The 17322-nt window shown below is 58.2% G+C and overlaps 2 protein-coding genes across 2 annotated transcripts; one reads left to right on the top strand and one right to left on the bottom strand.

Moving 5' to 3' along the window:
• Positions 1-3627: 3627 nt before the first annotated feature.
• Positions 3628-6309, bottom strand: FAM78B (family with sequence similarity 78 member B). Its single transcript, XM_080349214.1, has 2 exons — positions 6013-6309; positions 3628-4583 (listed from the first exon to the last, which is right to left on the bottom strand). Exons 1-2 carry the CDS (start codon positions 6273-6275, stop codon positions 4061-4063), a joined length of 786 nt encoding a protein of 261 aa, XP_080205340.1. The 5' UTR covers positions 6276-6309; the 3' UTR covers positions 3628-4060.
• A 349-nt stretch (positions 6310-6658) lies between these two features.
• On the top strand, positions 6659-16366 carry LOC308043256 (flavin-containing monooxygenase 5-like). The gene is made up of 10 exons (XM_080349213.1): positions 6659-6767; positions 6896-7338; positions 12801-12946; positions 13263-13451; positions 13528-13690; positions 13932-14074; positions 14310-14509; positions 14883-15232; positions 15593-15665; positions 15910-16366. The coding sequence occupies exons 2-10, from the start codon at positions 6912-6914 to the stop codon at positions 16253-16255; spliced, it is 2037 nt and encodes a 678-aa protein (XP_080205339.1). The 5' UTR covers positions 6659-6767; positions 6896-6911; the 3' UTR covers positions 16256-16366.
• Positions 16367-17322: the final 956 nt, after the last annotated feature.

Here is a 17322-nt window from a genome sequence, read left to right as displayed (position 1 = left end):
CAAATTCCTGCTTCCCTGCACCACCGCAGCCCTGGAGACGCAAGCCAGACAGACAGAAGGACACAACCAAACACAGAGTTTTGTTCCAGTACAGCTCGAGTGGTTTTCTTTTAATCCCAGAGAAGTGAAATGCAACATTTTGTTCAAGTTGGTAATAACATCCAGAGACAGAAGTCCAAGCCCCCCTACTCAGTAAAGTCATTTTGTGTTTAAGGCACTCTGCAAAACCAGCTTTCCTCTTCTCCTCCTTCCGATTTTCCCCACGCGGCAGCAGAATACCTGGTTTGGTCTTTTCTCCATAGCAACACCCACATGTCCTGGCTCTTCTCACCATCCCTGGGAACTGGCAACAGCAAATCCAGCAGGAGCCGAATGGAGAAACGCCAGGAGGACAGGTCAATAAATACAGATGGGCACGGGAGGGAGCACAGCGCATGGGGAGGGGGCACAGAGGCTTTGAGCTTCTGTGGGAAGGGGATGGGCACGGGGTGTCCTCCCCGCAGGCACCAACATGATTCCCCTCCTTTCTCCCTCCCCGGCTCCAAAAGGGGACAGAAGCACAGGTACCACAAGGATCCCTCCCCAGCGATGCTCCCAAACACACAGCAGCACCCTGAAACGCAAGGGACTGGGCGGGGGGGACCCAGCTGCCCCTGCCATGCAGCAGAAATGACCCCCTGACTTCCAGCCATCAATAAATACCAATAAATAACTTAAATAAACATTAAATAAATAAATAATAAATAAATAAGTGACCCAAGGATGGAGGGGAAGTGGCACCCGCAGCTCAGGGCACTGGGCAAGTGCATGGGTGGACATTTCGGTGACCTGCCCCTCCCTCAGACAACAGAGTGCTGGTACAAAAGGGGGGCATGGGAAAGGGCTCCCCCTCGGGGTACACATCACTAGAGCTGCGGGCCTGAGCTGAACCTGGACCCACAGGTGGGAGCTCTCACCCACCGCCTCCCTCCTCTCCAGCATCACAAGCCCTGCACCCGGTTCCACCATGCAGCATTACCGAGCTCAGGGAGACGCTCGCCCAGCACCTCCATCCGAGCGTGACCATGCACCTTTTGCAAATATGCAACACGAATGCAAAGTTTTGCAAACATTGTTTGCAGAGGTTTTTTTGCAAACAATTTTTACAAACTTTTTTTTTCTTTTAAATGGGGAAATGCCAACAAACACAAGCCATGCATCGAACCGAGTTAAGTGCATCAAATCCAGCTGCTGGAGAGGAGCGGGCACAAGCCTGGAGAGGTGAACCCAGGCATGGCCCTGGGGCTCAGGCAGCGCCTGCCCGCAGGCTAGGGCAGCCCTGGAGCGCAGGCACGCGGCTACGGACCAGCACCCAGCCTGACACCAGCACCAGGCAGCACCAAGCACCTCCCTGGGGACACCGCAGACACATGTGGCCAGAAACGGCAGCTGCTGCTGTCTCAGCGTCGCAGGAGACGATGTGTCGAGGATCCAGCTGGCCAGCACATCCCAAAAAATGGCAACGAATTCAACGGCATCCCCACACCAGCATCCCCGCTCTCCCAGACGGGGCCGCAGCAGCTCCCCAGGCTGCACAGCCAGCACGCAGCCTCTGAGCACAGCCCCAGCCCTTCCCGCAGGTTTTGGGGAGCTGGCCGAGCAGCCTCTCTGGGCACAGCATCCCCTCCCAGCCAGCAGCCCATCCTGGGGCTACCTGTTTGCTGGGAACCCTTTCCTCTGGTTCTTTATCTCTGATGCTGCCAGAGACATTTCTGTCCCATTAGGTCAAAAGTATATACCTGCCTTATTTCAAACCAAAATGTACTTACAACTCCGCCTCTAAACGTCAAGGAAAATTGTATTTAAAGTTTCTAACCCCTCGCCACACACACTTTTTGAGAAACAAAACAACAGCGACAGCAAAAGCTGTCATCTATCCCATACCAGGACAAAACAACAGACAGAATCTCACAAAAGCGGGACATCTTCCCATGCCAGGAAGCTCCCAATAGAAGTTTTCCTCCAGAAAACACAGCAAAACAAAGCTCAGAGCCCCTTCTATCTCCAAATCTTTCCCATCACAAGGCTGTAGCCCCCAGTGAAACCCAGACGTAGGCACCAAAAGCAGCAGGTTCCCAGCCTGCTGCAAGGCCAAGCAGGACTACTGGCCCCGGCACGGGAAAGTGTGCATCGAGGCGTCAAAATGCAACACTCCCAAGGGAAAAATTAAATAAAGAATCAAATCAGCAGCAAACACGACTGTGAATAATAAGTAGCACGGCAATTTCACAGGGATTTTTGGTTTAAGATGCCTGGGGAGCCCCTTCACCAGCAGGGACTGGGGTGCACATCCCGCCCTGGAAAAGCACATGCTGTGGCTGAAGCTTTGCAGGAGCTTGGTGGTGCTGAGTAGCGATGCCACGAGGATGTGCCCGCACACCGGGGGGAGCAAAGCAGCTCCAGGCTGGGCGTCCCAACTGCAAACACCACAGTAAAGGCTTTGCATGGAAATGCCGAACACAGCGACCCTCCACAGGCTCTCCTGGCAGCTGGACAGGAGGTGGGACCCTCCAAGAGGGAATCACCCGCATCCCCAGGGCAGCACAAACCTCCCAGGGCGCAAAGGCAGGGGTGCGAGCTGGAGGAGGCACAGAGCTTGTGCTGGAATGGTCAATGGGGAGAAGAAAGCAGCAAAAGCTGTAACCATCTGCAGCACCCAGGGCATCGGCAGCGCAGCCACAGCTTTTGCCTCTGCTGCCTCCCAAGGGCAACATGTTGGGAATTGCAGGTAGCAGCCCGCAGCACCAGCACTGCCCTGCAGACCAGATGATGCCAGTGATCCAGGCAGCAAGGGGTGAGGAGAAAGGCAAATAAAACCCCTCATTATCCCCCAAGAACCAACAGCAGCAGGAGGCAGGTGAAGGCAGCACGTTTGACTCCTCCTTCCAGGCAAACCCAGGCCTGCCCTGGGCAGCCTCTGCCCCCATCCCTGCCTGCGCCCCATGGCGAGGAGCCCCCATCCCTGCAGAGCCTGGGGAGTTACCATAAGGCGTGTTGTCCCCTCCACCGGCCTCCCTGCCAGCAGCCACCCTGCTCCACGGGTGGCTGACAAGGAAGAGGGTCTGAGCCAGCATCTGTGTGGAAACTGAGCAAGCACCCAGCTTCTTGCAAGGGACTTGGGTCCGCAGTGGCAGCATGCAAGTCCCAGGGTACCTCCAGTTTGGGTACCCCATGGTCAGCGAGCACCCACTCACCCTGGGCTGGGTGAATGGGCTCCTGATTAAGCTGAAAATCATTTCGCTTTCATAAGAGAAGGGCCAGCGGGATCTGGGTGGGGGGAAGGTTGGGGAACTGCAAAATTTAGTGCACCTTAAAACCAAAGGACATCTAATCTGCCCTTAGATCTCACTCCAAGACGGAAAAGAGCTACAGCATCTCCTATACTCACAACTACTCCAAACACACCCAGACGCATGCAAAACATCCTGCATCCCCTCAGCTGCAGAAAAACCCCTCCTGGGCAGCAACAACAGCTCGTGCCGGGCTCTGGATCAGTGCCCTGGCACCACCAGCCCCTGCTCCACTCCCGAGCACTCCCGCCCAGCCCCAGCAAGCAGGGCGAGGGGTCAGTTATCAATCTGAAATGCATAGGTATAGACACCGCAGGGACACCCATGCCCCAGCGGGAAGGGTCACCACAGGAACCCCTTGCGTCTGGCAGGCACGGTCGCTGCGTCTGCCTCCAGCAGGGTGGAAAGCAGCATTTGCCACAGGCATGGCTTGATCATTCTCATCATGCTCCTTGCATCGCCCTGCAATGAAAGATGAGTCATGTAGCTCAGACAGCCTCTTTGCCAGCTGCAGGCTCCTAGAAGTACTCGATTCTGCTTCCTGGGAAATCCTCCAGCCCAGCGATCCCTCTCCTACGTTGGCCAGGCTCTCTTCCTGACTGAGGAGCCACGTTTCCAAGCACAGCTACGAAGGCAGGAGAACCCACGAGGTCTGCTTTGGCTCAGAAACCCCATTGACGTGCAGCAGGCTGGCAGCATCCAGCTCCTCATGTGCGCACACCGGCGCTGCTCTACTTGGGAGGTATGACGACTATCGGCTGGCCTCGCTTGGGTCTCCACATGAGGACTTGGGCATCGTTGGCGTTGGGTTTCACTAGTGCGTTGGGCGGGATGGGCTCCATCCTGCTGAGGATCCGAGGCTGCTCCTGCTGAGTCCTTCCCACCAGCCGTGCCCGCTGCCCCAGCAGCTGCATGGGATCAACCTCAATGTCCACTCGCATCCTCCACTTTATAGTCTGCAAAATGATCTTTTCCTTGGTGGTGGTGTTCATGGCCACCAACCACGTGGTAAAGCTCTGGTCCCTTTTAATCCTGGTCAGCAGCGGCACGTTACTGTTGCTCACAGGGACTGCCCATGTCACGCTGGGGTAGAAATTGTCATTCATGCTCACTGAGAACCTGGAGATTTTGTTAGTAGGCCCGACCAGGGTCACAGTTTCTGTGGTGTTTCCATACCAGGGGTAGCTCACACCATCCGAATCACTGATGGCTTTTACTCTTCCTTCTCGCAGGTCGGGCAGCTCCCAGCTTGACCTAGTGAATGGGAAGAGAGAGGCCAGGTTAGCAGGGAAATGGCAGTGACAGCACCCAGCAAGGGACAGGTGGGCAAGCAGCACAGGGACCCTCTCCCCTCCTGCAGCAAGTTCTTGAGGACCTCCTTTGAGAACAAATTCAGCTTCGGCTCCTTCACCGCATCCCTCACAGCCAGCTGAAGCCTTTGCTCTGCCAACACAACACTATTTTAATTAACCTGCAATCAAACCAACTGGGCCAAAACTCATTGCTGAGTCTCTAGGGTCACCCTCTTCTGAATCAGCTCCTGTGCCAGAGGAGAACAGCCTTCCCCATTCGTTAGCCGCAGCACCGCGGTCATGGCACTGGCCAAGCTGTCACAGACCCCTCGTGTGATAATAGCCCGTCATTTTTATGCCTCTAAATACAGGCGCCTGCGCAGAGGCACGTACAATAATTAAATACCACAATTATGCCTGCCGCTGCTGCAATGAAATCCCTGCAATATGGCTAGGGGGGGGTGGAATTCCAGCCCAAATCTTGGCTGCCAACCACGTTAGCAACACCGCACAGCTACGGCAGGGGAGACAATCGCCACGTGGCAATTACGAGCCGGGAGCTTCGGTGAAACCTCCCACCGAGCCCGAGCTCTGGCTTCAAAAGCATCTGGGCTCTGGAGCTGCCCGTGAGTGCCAGTGAACACACAGCTGCCACCCCCCAAACAAGTGACAATCTCTGCTTGCTGCAACATCCCCAAGCGCTCCAGTGCCACGTGCACACGGATCTGCCATGACACAAGGATGCAGGCAGGTGGCAAGAGGATCCGGTGCTCCACCGGCAACCCCAGGCACCGGCAGCGGGAGCCCTCTGGTGAGCTAAAGAACCCCTTCCAAATGACAGAATATACAGTGACAGAGCCAACAGCTTTGCCCCTCGGCGTCCCCCCGAGTCACCCGCACACTCGGCCTTGGGAAAAGTAACTTTTCAGCAGCCATTTCTGCTGAGTGCTGCAAAGCATCCCCGCTTCAACCCCGAGCCAAGGGGGCAAATCCCCGTGCAGTGCCCGCGCTGGCAGCCCAGCCCCAGAAAAACGCCGCTTGAGGGGGGAGGCAGCTGGAGAGCCCTTGGGGCCACCCGGCTGAGGCAGCATGGGCAGAGCGCAGGGTCTGAAAGGGACAGGGACGGTGCCGCGGGTGCAGGTGACGCCTGGGGGTGCAGACACGGGGTGGGGGGGACAGCACTCGGTGCCGGGGGTGCAGCACGAAGGGCCATGGGGTGCAGACACAGGGTGGGGGTGCAGCATGAGCTGCCGGAGGTGCAGCGCCCGGGATCACCGAGCCGGGCAGGTGCCCGCAGGGGGTGCCGGGGTGCCCATGCCGTACCCAGCCCGGTGCCCCCGCTCCCGCCCCGGTGCCGTGTCCCGTCCCCCCACCCCGGTGCCGGTGCTCACACGCCGAGGTCGCTGTAGGTGTTGTAGAACTCCATGTGGTTGCAGGCCTGGATCCAGCCCACCACCCAGGTGTGCCGCCGGGCGATGGGCGGCATGAGGACACGGGCCGAGGCGCGGAAGTACGGGGTGCGGTACCGCAGCACCACCGGCGAGCTCTCCTCGATGGCCGTGGCCGCCGGCTCGATGGTGGCCGACACGTCCGACACCACGATCTGCTCCCGGCGCACCCGCGCCTTGCAGGCCACGCTCTGCAGGCACCCCATCGCCGCCGCCGAGCCGCCGTCACCCGCCGCCGCCGCGCCGCGGGGCCGGGGGGGCGACCCGTCCCCCCGCCGCCCGCCCGCCGCGCATCGCCGCCCGCGCACCGGCGCCCGCACCGGCGCCGGCAGGGCGAAGGCGCCGCCGCCGCCACCGCCCCTCTTGCGGCCCTCGCCGGCTGCCGTACGCCGGCCGGGGCGGGCAAGTGCGCGGGGGAAGGCGGGGCTCGCCCGCAGGTCCCCGCCCCTGGGCCAGGCGTGGAGGAAGGGCGGGGGAAACCTCCCCTCCGCCAGGGGGCGCCGCAGCCGCGCCCCGGGGCGTCCCGGCTCCATGGCAACCGGGCGCGTCACGGCGGGTGGCGGAAGAGGAAGCGGGGCCGCACCGGGGCCGCCTGGTACTGGGGGAGCGAGGGTGCCGAACACCCGGGGGTGCCCTTGGGGGTGTCCCGGGAGCACAGCAGGAGGGGGAAGCGGGCTCCGGCGGTGCGGTAGCGCCAGGTAGGGTGCGGGGCGGCGGGGGGAGAAGCAAGCCCGGGCCGGGGGGCATGCATGCTCCGGGGCGGCTCGCCCGGGTCCCGGTGCCAGAGCAGGGCTGGCAGCCGGTGACCGGCCCTCACCTCTCCCAGGCCACCCCCTCCCGCCATGCCGAGCCCCCGAAGCAGCCGCGAGCGACGCGCCGGCAGCAGCGGCCGCCTGGAGTTCCTGTCCCTGGTGAGCCAGCGCGGCCCCGGCGCCCCGGACAGCCCGGCCCGCCGCAAGGAGTCCGGTAGCTCGGCAACAGCCCCGCTGCCCGAGGAGGACTGCATGAAGCTGAACCCCTCTTTCCTGGGCATCGCCCTCAGCTCCCTGCTCGCCATCGACCTCTGGGCCTCCAAGCGCCTGGGCGTCTGCGCCGGAGAGGGCTCGGCCTGGGGCAGCGCACGGCCCCTCATGAAGGTCATCGAGGTTTCAGGGCACGGCATCCCCTGGCTGCTCGGCACCTTCTACGGGCTCTGCCAGAGCGACAGCTCGGCAACCAGGGAGGTGCTGCTCAACTTGCTCTTCGGTGAGGCTGGGGGCTCAGCAAAGGGCTTTGCAGACAGAGCCGAGGGGGGAGGATGGGACCTGAAGGATGGGGCAGGGCTGAGTAAACCTGCTACAGCCCCGAGGGAGCCGGCTGATTTTGAGTAACTGGTACAGGTCCTTCTGGTGTGTACCAGAGTGAGTAACCCTGCAGCTGGAGGGCCTGGCGGTGTGGGTATGGCTCATCTGTCACAGCTCCCACCACACACGGTGAAACTACTGACAGCCTAGTTCTTACTCCTTTATTAAGTTGCACATAATTGGTATCTCGCCCTTATTTGAACTGAAATTTGGCTGGTGGGAAACCTGTGGTTTTGTGCATCTTTTTTTGATCTAACAACACATGGTTACATTATAATCTCACAGCAGATCTGTGGGAAGGGATGTGGAGGCCTCCAATATAACCTCTGATCTGAGGAGGTCTGTCCCAGCACCACGGTCTTGTGCAACCCTCAACACTCTGAGTCAGAACCACCCCCCTCTCTGGGCCTCTGTCCCAGGGTTGCAGCACCCATGTGGGGAAGGAGTGTTCCCTGACATCCAGGCTGAATCTCCCAACCACGTGTAAAAAGAGAAAAAGCAATTGAACTAGGGATACATGTGGACAAAAAAAAATATTTGTTCATAAATGATTAACCAAAGTGAATGAACTGAAGTGACTGAAACATTTGGTGTCCATAAACAAGACTTAGCACATGCAGAAGTTGGTCTCTCATAAGATCTCCTTGGAAGAAGCAGCCCCAGCTGCAAGCACTACACTAGCCAAACTAAGGGGGATGGAGAAAGCAGCCTCTGTCCTACATGAGAAGCTGCCCTTGCCAAATACTGGCTGGACACTTCTCACAGGCACTCCTCCTCTGCCACTGCAACAGCCTTTAGCTCTCTGTCAGCAAGCCACCATTATTTAAATCATCCTTTATTCAGCCCTTGAAAAGCAAAGCATGGTTAACTTTCTGGTGTTAATCCCCCCAGCAGAAGGGAGAAGCCAGAGCGCAGGAGCCTTGTCAGCACCACAAACTCAAGGTCGCTCACCCTGAGCCATGGCCAAGTGGTTGCAGTGGGTGGATCATTCACCAGGGTCAGTTTGACTCCCAGGCATGAGGGTAGACAAAGCAACAGCAAGTCAGCACAGGTTGTCAGGGGTTGTGAGGAGTATTAACCCCTCTATTAACTTCAGATTAAGGGTCAAAGTGAGCCCCAAGCCATGGTGATATCAGATTTTACACAGAAAGAAACAACCTTGGGTGTGAGCTGGGCCAAGTCCTGTTGCTGGCTGCAGCAGGCAGTGTATGTGATGCTGCCCGAGGGCTGCATGCAGCAGGAGTGGAGACTGAAGATGTGCTTGTGCCACAGAAGGCCACACACTGGATGAATGCCACGTTCTCCCTACCCGGGCACTGTAGCCATGAGAAATCATGCCTTCTCTTAGCAGCTTTTGGTAGCCAAGTACTTTTTTCTTAGCTAATGGCTCTGCTTTGATTCTTGCCTTGTTTTCCATGGAGAGGGAAAACAAATGAAAAAAACTAACCACCTTGTTCACTCACCGTTACTGTCTTGTAGCGCTGCTGCTGGATCTCGTGCTGGTGGCAGTGGTGAAAGGGCTCGTCAAGCGGCGGCGGCCCACCCACAACAAGATGGACATGTTTGTCACCATCTCAGTGGACAAGTACTCCTTTCCATCAGGCCATGCCACCAGAGCCGCCCTAGTCTGCCGCTTCGTTCTGCACCACCTGGTACTCGCCGTCCCGCTGCGGGTCCTCGTGGTGCTTTGGGCTCTCATCGTCGGCGTCTCAAGGGTGATGCTGGGCAGACACAACGTGACGGATGTGCTCTTTGGTTTGCTGCTGGGCTATGCACTGTACAGCGTGGTGGAATACTGCTGGCTGTCCCCGCTCAGTGCGCCTGCCCTCTTTGCGCTCTGGAGCCATTGATGGCTGGGTCCTTCCCAAAGGATGGGGCATGCACCTAGTTTTCTAAGTGTGCACAAGGAGGTGATACTGGGACTCAAACTTGCATCCTAGACCCGATCTATCCGGCCAAGACTTCAACACTGATGATGCTGCAGGCTCCTGGGCCCACTTAAGACATACATTTGGTGCTGTCTTGTCCTCCCAACACTTTGACTGTTGTCCCATGAAAAAACAGTCCCTGCAGAGCCCGGGGAGGGCTCAGCAGCTCACTGCTGATACTGTGAATTGGCACACCTTTGCATTAGCCCATAATGTATGTGGTAGCTGTGGCTTTGCAGAGATACGTCTGTGATTGCCTGTGTATCTGTAATGTTGTAAATACACCGATCATATTGCTGTTGTGAGCGTGCCCCACACAGCCTGCTCCATAATATCTGCCTGGAGGGGCCTCACTGGCATCTGTCCTCAGGTTTTTAAAGAGCTCTGTGTTCTGAAGCAACATATCTCTTCCCTATTGCCCTTGATTTAAGCACTGCACTGAGGCCAGATGTCAAGCAACAAGGACACAAGCATCTGGCTCCTGATGCCATGGGGAAGGGATGACGCAGTGGAGGGTTTAGACTATTCATGGCATCTCCAAGAGAGTGGGTGATTGGGGAAGCAGTTCCCAGCAGAAGCCTGCTCCTGAATCCCTGGTGTAGAGACTCACAGCTCCTTGTTCCTCTCCACAGGATTTTCAGTCTCCCAGGAGTACAGTGTGCTCACAGCAATTCCTGTTTGTCAGCACATCACCAACGCTGTCGAGAGCATCCTGAGGAGCAGGTTCCTTCCCTACAGCCCTGTCTGGCCATACACCTCACCCAGGAGCTGAGCCTTACCTGCACTGCCTCCAGAAAGAAGCCCTGGCTCTGCCAACCAACACCATGGCTTCCTGTGCTCTGAACAGGCTGGCTCCCCTACCCTGGCACTGTTGGTCTTGGCAGCCTGCTTATTTCCGAGAAGACTGCTTGTCCTTGGCACAGGAGAGGAATGTGATGAGCCTCTGTAATGAGATGGGGCTGAGATTGAGCCAGAAAAGGCACAGAATCCACATCAGGAGACACCACAGACAGAGAGCTAGGAGCACTTTTAAAGCTCTGGGCTGAGCTTAAAAAGTGCTCCCACATGTGGGTGGGGGTGATTTGGTGCAGGTGAGGCCATTAAGGTCTATTAATGCACTAAGTGGAAAGCTCAGATTAAATTATATTAAAATCAGGCAGTGTTTAAGTGTGCTGTTCCTCTGGGTGAGGTGTGCAGGAGCAGCCTTGAGTGCTGCTGGTGCAAGCACCTGTCTCAGTCTGTCACCCACCTTCAGTTACACAGGAGCTGAAATGAAAACACTTGACATGACAAGGTTCTCCCAGAGCTGCGCCCTCATCCACCGGCACAGTGAAGCTGTGGGTTTACACTCCAATGACCAAAATTAAGTCCCCTGGTTTGCACTGCATGCCTGGCAGCTGGCTGGGCCCATCTGGCTGCCTCTGCCAGCCCCCCTGCCCTGAGGCAGAGCTGAGCTCTGTGCCGTCTGTGGGATTAGGGACAGGCAGCACGCTCCCCTGGGGTCAGGCTTTGGGGTGACCAGGGCTTGTTGTGCAGTGCCAAAACATCTTAGCTCTACTTTTTCCCAAACATGGGGTGCTTTTTGTCCAAACGGTTCTTACAGACATTGGGGTCTTTGTCTCCAGGCCACGGAGGAGTATGGCAGCAACTTGCTGCATTGGTGGCTAGTTCTTGCATGTGTGTGCCAAAAATTGCTCCCACTTCTCTTGCAGGACCCTCCATGAGCAAGATCTTTGGTCTCATCTTGTGCTTGTCACTTGTCACTGCTCCTTCAAGCACAGATGCCAGCCTGCCGATAGGAAGGAGGAAATGACTGCTTTCTGCTCTGCCTGTCCTATGGCACCTCTGGCTGCTGCAAAAGCCCAGAGCAGATAGGTCTGTGCTCACTGTGCTGTCTGTTCTGGTCAGTCGCTGGCCTCAGAGGACTGTGGCTTTCCACAGATACTAACAAGCTGGCGTAGACCAAAATGCCATGGGTTGACCCTGATGCAATCCCCCATCCCCTGTGCCTGATGGCACAGTTTAGCAGAGCCATGAGCCCAAGCACAGTTGGGGCGAAGTCCAGGGCTGTGCAGCTTCTTGTAGCTGCCAAGGGAGAAGGGCAAATTAGAAGGCAACCTGCACAGAGGTTTCACAGCACAGAGGTGGGGCTGAGGGCTGGGAGAAGTCCAGTGTATCTGTCACCCTTGGGCAGTCCCTGCAGAGCTTACAAAAGAGCCAGAAGCCAGCTAAGAGCAGAGCAGGGAAGGCAGTTGATCCTACTGTCCGGTAAGAGATGCTTTTGATGCTTTTTGACAGACAGGCATGGAGTCCGGGTTGGCAGCTTGGGGCTTCTGCCCTGAGCAGAGATGAGCCCTTGCCAACAGTGAGGGATAGAAAGAGCTTTATTACAATTACTGCAAACATACTATGAGTTTTAGAAGGTTAAAACCATTTTGGCTGCAAAACTTGGCCATGCCGGCAGCCAGCAGTGTGCTACCAAGCCACCCTGTCTGTGCCTCCTGCTGCCGAGGAGAGCCTTTCCGAACCGGTCCCACAGCCCAGCACCAGCAACATACCAGCAATGCAGTGCTCCTGGCCCTGGGGTCCCACAAGCAAGCCGTAGCTATGGGGACACTGTACTGAGATGCCCAGCCCAGGGGCACAGAGACATGGGTGAAGCCACTGGAGCAGTCGGTGCTACATGTGCCCTCAAGTATTAGCATGAACAGGGTTGGGCTGATCCTGATAATCCCAGTGATAAAAGTTCAGGGCAGTGTCTGTGTACCCAACATGTGTGCCACAGAGACCGGCTGCATGTCTGCTTTTCCTGCAACCCTGTGTCCCCACACAGGGGTTCCAGCTGAGGTGCCTGCGATGGCTCCTTACGCTGGCCCAGGCTGTGGCGAGAGCCGCTGCCAGAAAAGCTGTCCAGGAGCCAGCAGTGCCGGCTTCCTTTCTCCAGCCCTGGGGGAGGAGTGACGGGGTGGGAGGCCCTGCTCACGGAAAGCCAGGCCGCCATCGGCGTCACGGGTCAGGGCAACCCGGAAGAGACCACTGCTGGCCATGGCTGCAGGTCAGTGAGGGCTCCACACAGGCTGCCAGCATGCCGCGGGCACCGGGGCGGTACGACAGACACCTCACTGGTGAAGGGAGAGGGCAAAGCGCAGGTGGAGGGGCTGTTGTCCACTCGGGAGGGAGCCATCAGTCCCCAAGGCAGGGCACAGCACCCTGGCACACCTCCGTCGCTGGCACTTGGCGTGGAATGGGAGATTTCAAGGCTCCTGGCACTCAGTAGCGTTTCTCCCTGAGGCAACACTGTGGTGGTGCAAAACCCCAGCACAAGTCTGCTGGGGTAAGAAAACCAGTTGCTTTGCAGTCCCAAACTTTTTGGGGGCTGTCTCTCAGCTTTGGGACCTCTTTGGTGCACAGGGCCAAAATTTTGCTCACAGTCTGACACTGTCCCCAGGCAGAGACGCAGTGGTGGAGGGCACCATGGCGAAGAGGGTGGCCATCATCGGAGCAGGCAGCAGCGGGCTGTGCGCCATCAAAGCCTGCCTGCAAGAGGGGCTGGAGCCCGTCTGCTTTGAGAGGACCGGGGACATCGGAGGACTCTGGAGGTTTGAGGTAATCCCTGGAAGCCACACATCCTGCCAGTGGTCAGCACCATGGCAGCCGGGAATCAGTGTGGGTGGCCAGCAGGGTGGCACGCAGCTGGCCATGGCAGGGTCCTGGGCGGGGGGGGCTGAGGACAGGGGCTCCACACAAAGAGCTGCCACAGCAGCAGCAGCCATCCCTCCACATGGCTGCCCCTGTGCCAGTGCTGAGCTGTGCTCCGCAGGGAGCAGGGAAACTGAGGCACAAGACCCCCGCTGTCACCACAGGCAGGGCAGGCAGCCCTGGGGTCCCTGTGCCAGCGCTGAGCCGTTCCTGGCTCCCGCAGGAGCACCCCGAGGAGGGCCGTGCCAGCATCTACCGCTCCGTCATCATCAACACCTCCAAGGAGATGATGTGCTTCAGCGACTTCCCCATCCCCGAGGACTTCCCCAACTACATGCACAACTCCAAGATCATGGAGTATTTCCGCATGTACGCCCAGCACTTCTGCCTGCTCCGCCACATCCGCTTCAGGGTGAGCGATGGGGGGACTGGGGAGCAGTGGGGCTGGGGGCCACAGGGTACCTGACACCCGCTGTCCCTGTGCCCAGACCAGCGTGTGCCGCGTTTCCAAGCGCCCCGACTTTGCCACCACGGGCCAGTGGGAGGTGGTGACAGAGAGCGAGGGGAAGCAGGAGGCGGCCGTCTTCGATGCCGTGCTGGTGTGCACCGGGCACCACTGCGAGGCACATCTCCCGCTGAGCTCCTTCCCAGGTACAGCCCCACACCCCTGTGCAAGGAGAGACCCCAGAAAGCTCAGCCATTGGAACCCTGTTCTCCCTAATCCTCTTTTCCTGGCCTCAGTGTTTCCCTGCTTTGCTTTGACTTTGGGAGCACTTCCAAGCTCCCCAGGAGGGGTCTGGCAGTGTCAAAGAGGGTCCCCACTTCAATTTTTGTGGCAGTGACCCTCCAGCCTGGCACCAGGAAGCCAAGCATCCCTCCTCCCCACCCACAGGCATCAAGACGTTCAAGGGCCATTACGTCCACAGCCGAGAATACAAAGATGCCCAAGATTTTACAGACAAGAGGGTCGTTGTGATTGGGATTGGGAATTCAGGCTCAGACCTGGCTGTGGAGATCAGCCAAACAGCCAAGCAGGTGAGTAGCAGGAGCGGAGTGCCAGTGGGAAACTCAGCCCACCGTGCATACTACCGGCTCCACCAGGACACCAGGACCAAGACCATGGCATGGCCACCACTCTGTCCTGGCACTTGCTGCATTTGGCAGTGCCTGCACCCATGAAGAGGAGCGATCCCAGGGCGAGGACATATCCCTGGGCAGCCCCCCAGGACTATCACCACCTTCAGGAGGTGACGCTTCCTTCCTTGCCCAGGTCTTCCTTAGCACCCGCCGGGGCGCATGGATCTTCAACCGTGTTGGAAGTCGGGGCTACCCCATGGACATCATCTTCCTCACTCGACTCAATATGGTTCTGAGGCAGCTGCTGGGCCTGTCCGTGGCAAGCAAGTTCGCAGAGAATCAGCTGAATGCAAGATTCGACCACTCACACTATGGCGTGAAGCCAAAACACAGGTGCCAGCAAAAGCTCCCCCTGCTCAGGAGGGACCCCTTTATTCCCCCCATATCCAGCCCTGCTCAACCACTTCCACGCTCCCTGTGCCCAGGCTGGGGCTGAGGCACCAGCCCTGGAAACCCAGTTAATAGCTGTGGTGTGCAAAGGCAATGCTTGAGGGAGCACCACTGCCCCTTCCAGGGACCCTTGGTAGTGCCAGCACAGTAGCAGCTGCTGAGCATCCCTGGGGAATCAGCCGCATTGGTGATGAGCATCCTTGGGGCTGAGCATCCCTGGAGATGAGCATCCTTGGAACGGGGAGCAGTGGCCAGAGCAGGATGTATAGCAGAGACACCCCACCCCGGCACCCTGATGGCTCCTTCTGCCTTCCAGGATCTTTGAGCAGCACCCAACCATCAACGATGACCTGCCAAACCGCATCATTTCGGGCAGGGTGCTGGTGAAGCCAAACATCCAGGAGTTCACAGAGATGTCTGCTATCTTTGAGGATGGCACCAAGGAAGACATCGACACTGTGGTCTTTGCCACGGGATACAGCTTCTCCTTCCCCTTCCTGGAGGGCTGTGTGAAGGTGGTGGAGAACCAGATCCCCCTCTACAAATTTATGTTCCCTCCTGACTTGGAGAAGCCAACATTGGCTTTCATCGGCTTCATCCAGCCCGTTGGTGCCATCATGCCCATCTCCGAGCTCCAGTGTCGCTGGGCCACCCGTGTCTTCAAGGGTAAGCAAGGCAAACCTCCCTCTGTGGCTGCAGCATGAGCCTGCACCCCTGGAGCCAGGGCAGCTGCTGCCCAGGTGTGTTTGGAAGGGAGCAGCCAGCTGTGCCATCCTGGTTGCAGGCGATGGTGTGACCAGTTTGCAGCCATTGTGGTGAGCCGGGCTTTTGCCTGAGCAGCGCAGGGACACTCATACCCTGAGCCTCATGGGCTGTTCTCTCCCATCCTGAGGAGCCTGGACATGCCTCTGGTGCCCCATCGCCCATCATAGCAGTGCCGGCAGGGGCACAGCACCCAGGCAACGGTAGCACCGTAATGTTGCCAGCGGGGTGCAGCACCCCCACACTGTGCCTTGTCCTCCCTAGGGCTGAACACGCTGCCCCCACAGCAGGACATGGAGGCTGACATCAGACAGAAGAAGGACGCAATGGCAAAGCAGTAAGACCCGCCTCGGGAACAGGGAAGGGACTGGTTTGGACATAGCTGTTTGTGGGCACCTGTCCTGCCCTGTGGCTGTGTCCTGGCACATTTGGTCATGCCCACAGACAGCAGGGATGTGCCTGACTGCACCACTCCCACCCCACTGTCGTTCCCCATGGCGGTCCATCCTGTACCGCCTTGCTGGTGCATGGGGCATCTGCTGGTTCTGCTGCCAGCACCGACCTGCCCTCCCTGCCCACAGGTACGTGAGGAGCCAGCGGCACACCATCCAGGTGGATTACATCCCCTACATGGACGAGCTCGCCTGTCAGGTGGGCGTCAAGCCCAACCTGCTCGCCCTCTTCTTCACCGACCCCAAGCTGGCGCTGGAGGTGGCCTTCGGGCCCTGCACACCGTACCAGTACCGCCTGCGGGGCCCGGGCCGGTGGGCTGGTGCCAGGGAGGCCATCCTCACCCAGCGCCAGCGCATCATCAAACCCTTGCAGACACGGCACGTGAAGGAGCAAGCACCATCCCCAGCTGTGCCCATCATCTTCAAGCTGGTTGGGGCTGTGGCCATCCTTGCCATCATTTTTGCTTACTTGTAGGTGCCCTACAAGTGTAGGAAGGGAGGCTTTATGATGTGCTGGGGGAGCTGACTGGCCACCTATCGCCCTGCGACAGCCTGTGCACCCCAGCACTGGCAGGAACCCTCCTCCTGCCTGGCACAGCCCTGCCACAGCCACACCACAAGCTCAGGGTGTGCAGAGCCTCCTCAGCTGCTAAAATAATGTCCCAGAACCCACTCTGCACCTCCTGCACAGCGAGCTGCCACTAGAGATGAACAAGAAAACCTGCTATTGCACAGGGTAAAACCCAGTCCCTTTCAACACAGCGGGGACACACCAGCTTTCCTGTCACCTGTAACCCAGCTGAGCCACCACTGGCTACACCCACACCAGAGCTAAGTAGCAGAGGCACAGCAGACATGCTAACTGGATAAAAGTGTGTTAAATGGAGCCAGGTATGTGTCCGGTTACTGAACCAACCCCTTCCCACTGTGTGCTGGGGGAATGCGCATGGGTTTGAGGTCGGGCTCGTGCCGGCGGCACAGCTCCAGCTCCGCAGCAGCGTGGGCTGCATGCAGACCTGCATGCACAGACATGCACACACATACAGGTAGCCACAGCAAAACAGCCTTGCCCAGGTGCTCACAGGAGCACAGCCCAGTGCCACCCTATGTAGCCCCTCCAGAGGATGGCTGATGGGGACTGAGGACCCAGAGTGGTGACAAGGGGTCTTGGCCACCACACGCTGGTGCTGGCACAGCTGCTGGCCACCAATGCCTCAAGCATCCCCACAGTTTTGTTTACCATGCCACAACCTCCCAAAATCGGGAGTGTGGCCACATCTCAGCCCCCGTGCCTAGGAACCTAAAGAGCCCCTTGGGGAGGGCAGGCGCAGGCAGGAGGTGTGGCACAGCAGCAAGGGGAACCTGTATATCATGTCTGGAAGAAACAATCTTGGGACAGCCCAGCTGACGTCAGTTGCCCACAGGAAGCACAAGGACAGCCATCCCATACCGAGCAGCACCACACGTCCCCTGGGTGTGACCCACCAGGCTCTGCACCCCACCAAGCGTGTATTACCCCTGGCCAAGGCTTCCCCACCATCC

Source organism: Nesoenas mayeri (assembly GCF_963082525.1).
Source record: "Nesoenas mayeri genome assembly, chromosome: 8".
In the NCBI taxonomy this organism is placed as follows: domain Eukaryota; kingdom Metazoa; phylum Chordata; class Aves; order Columbiformes; family Columbidae; genus Nesoenas; species Nesoenas mayeri.
Note: the sequence above shows the minus strand (reverse complement) of the source record. Positions and strands in the feature narration are given on the sequence as shown.

What these genes read in the sequence shown, in the direction of transcription:
- FAM78B (XM_080349214.1), bottom strand. Translation starts at nt 6,275, where the DNA reads ATGGGGTGCCTGCAGAGCGTGGCCTGCAAGGCGCGGGTGCGCCGGGAG. An exon ending in ACCTACAGCGACCTCGGCGT is followed by an intron (nt 4,584 to 6,012) that starts GTGAGCACCGGC and finishes CCCATTCACTAG; the next exon opens with GTCAAGCTGGGAGCTGCCCG.
- LOC308043256 (XM_080349213.1), top strand. Translation starts at nt 6,912, where the DNA reads ATGCCGAGCCCCCGAAGCAGCCGCGAGCGACGCGCCGGCAGCAGCGGC. An exon ending in TCCGCCACATCCGCTTCAGG is followed by an intron (nt 13,452 to 13,527) that starts GTGAGCGATGGG and finishes CCCTGTGCCCAG; the next exon opens with ACCAGCGTGTGCCGCGTTTC. An exon ending in AAGGACGCAATGGCAAAGCA is followed by an intron (nt 15,666 to 15,909) that starts GTAAGACCCGCC and finishes CCCTGCCCACAG; the next exon opens with GTACGTGAGGAGCCAGCGGC.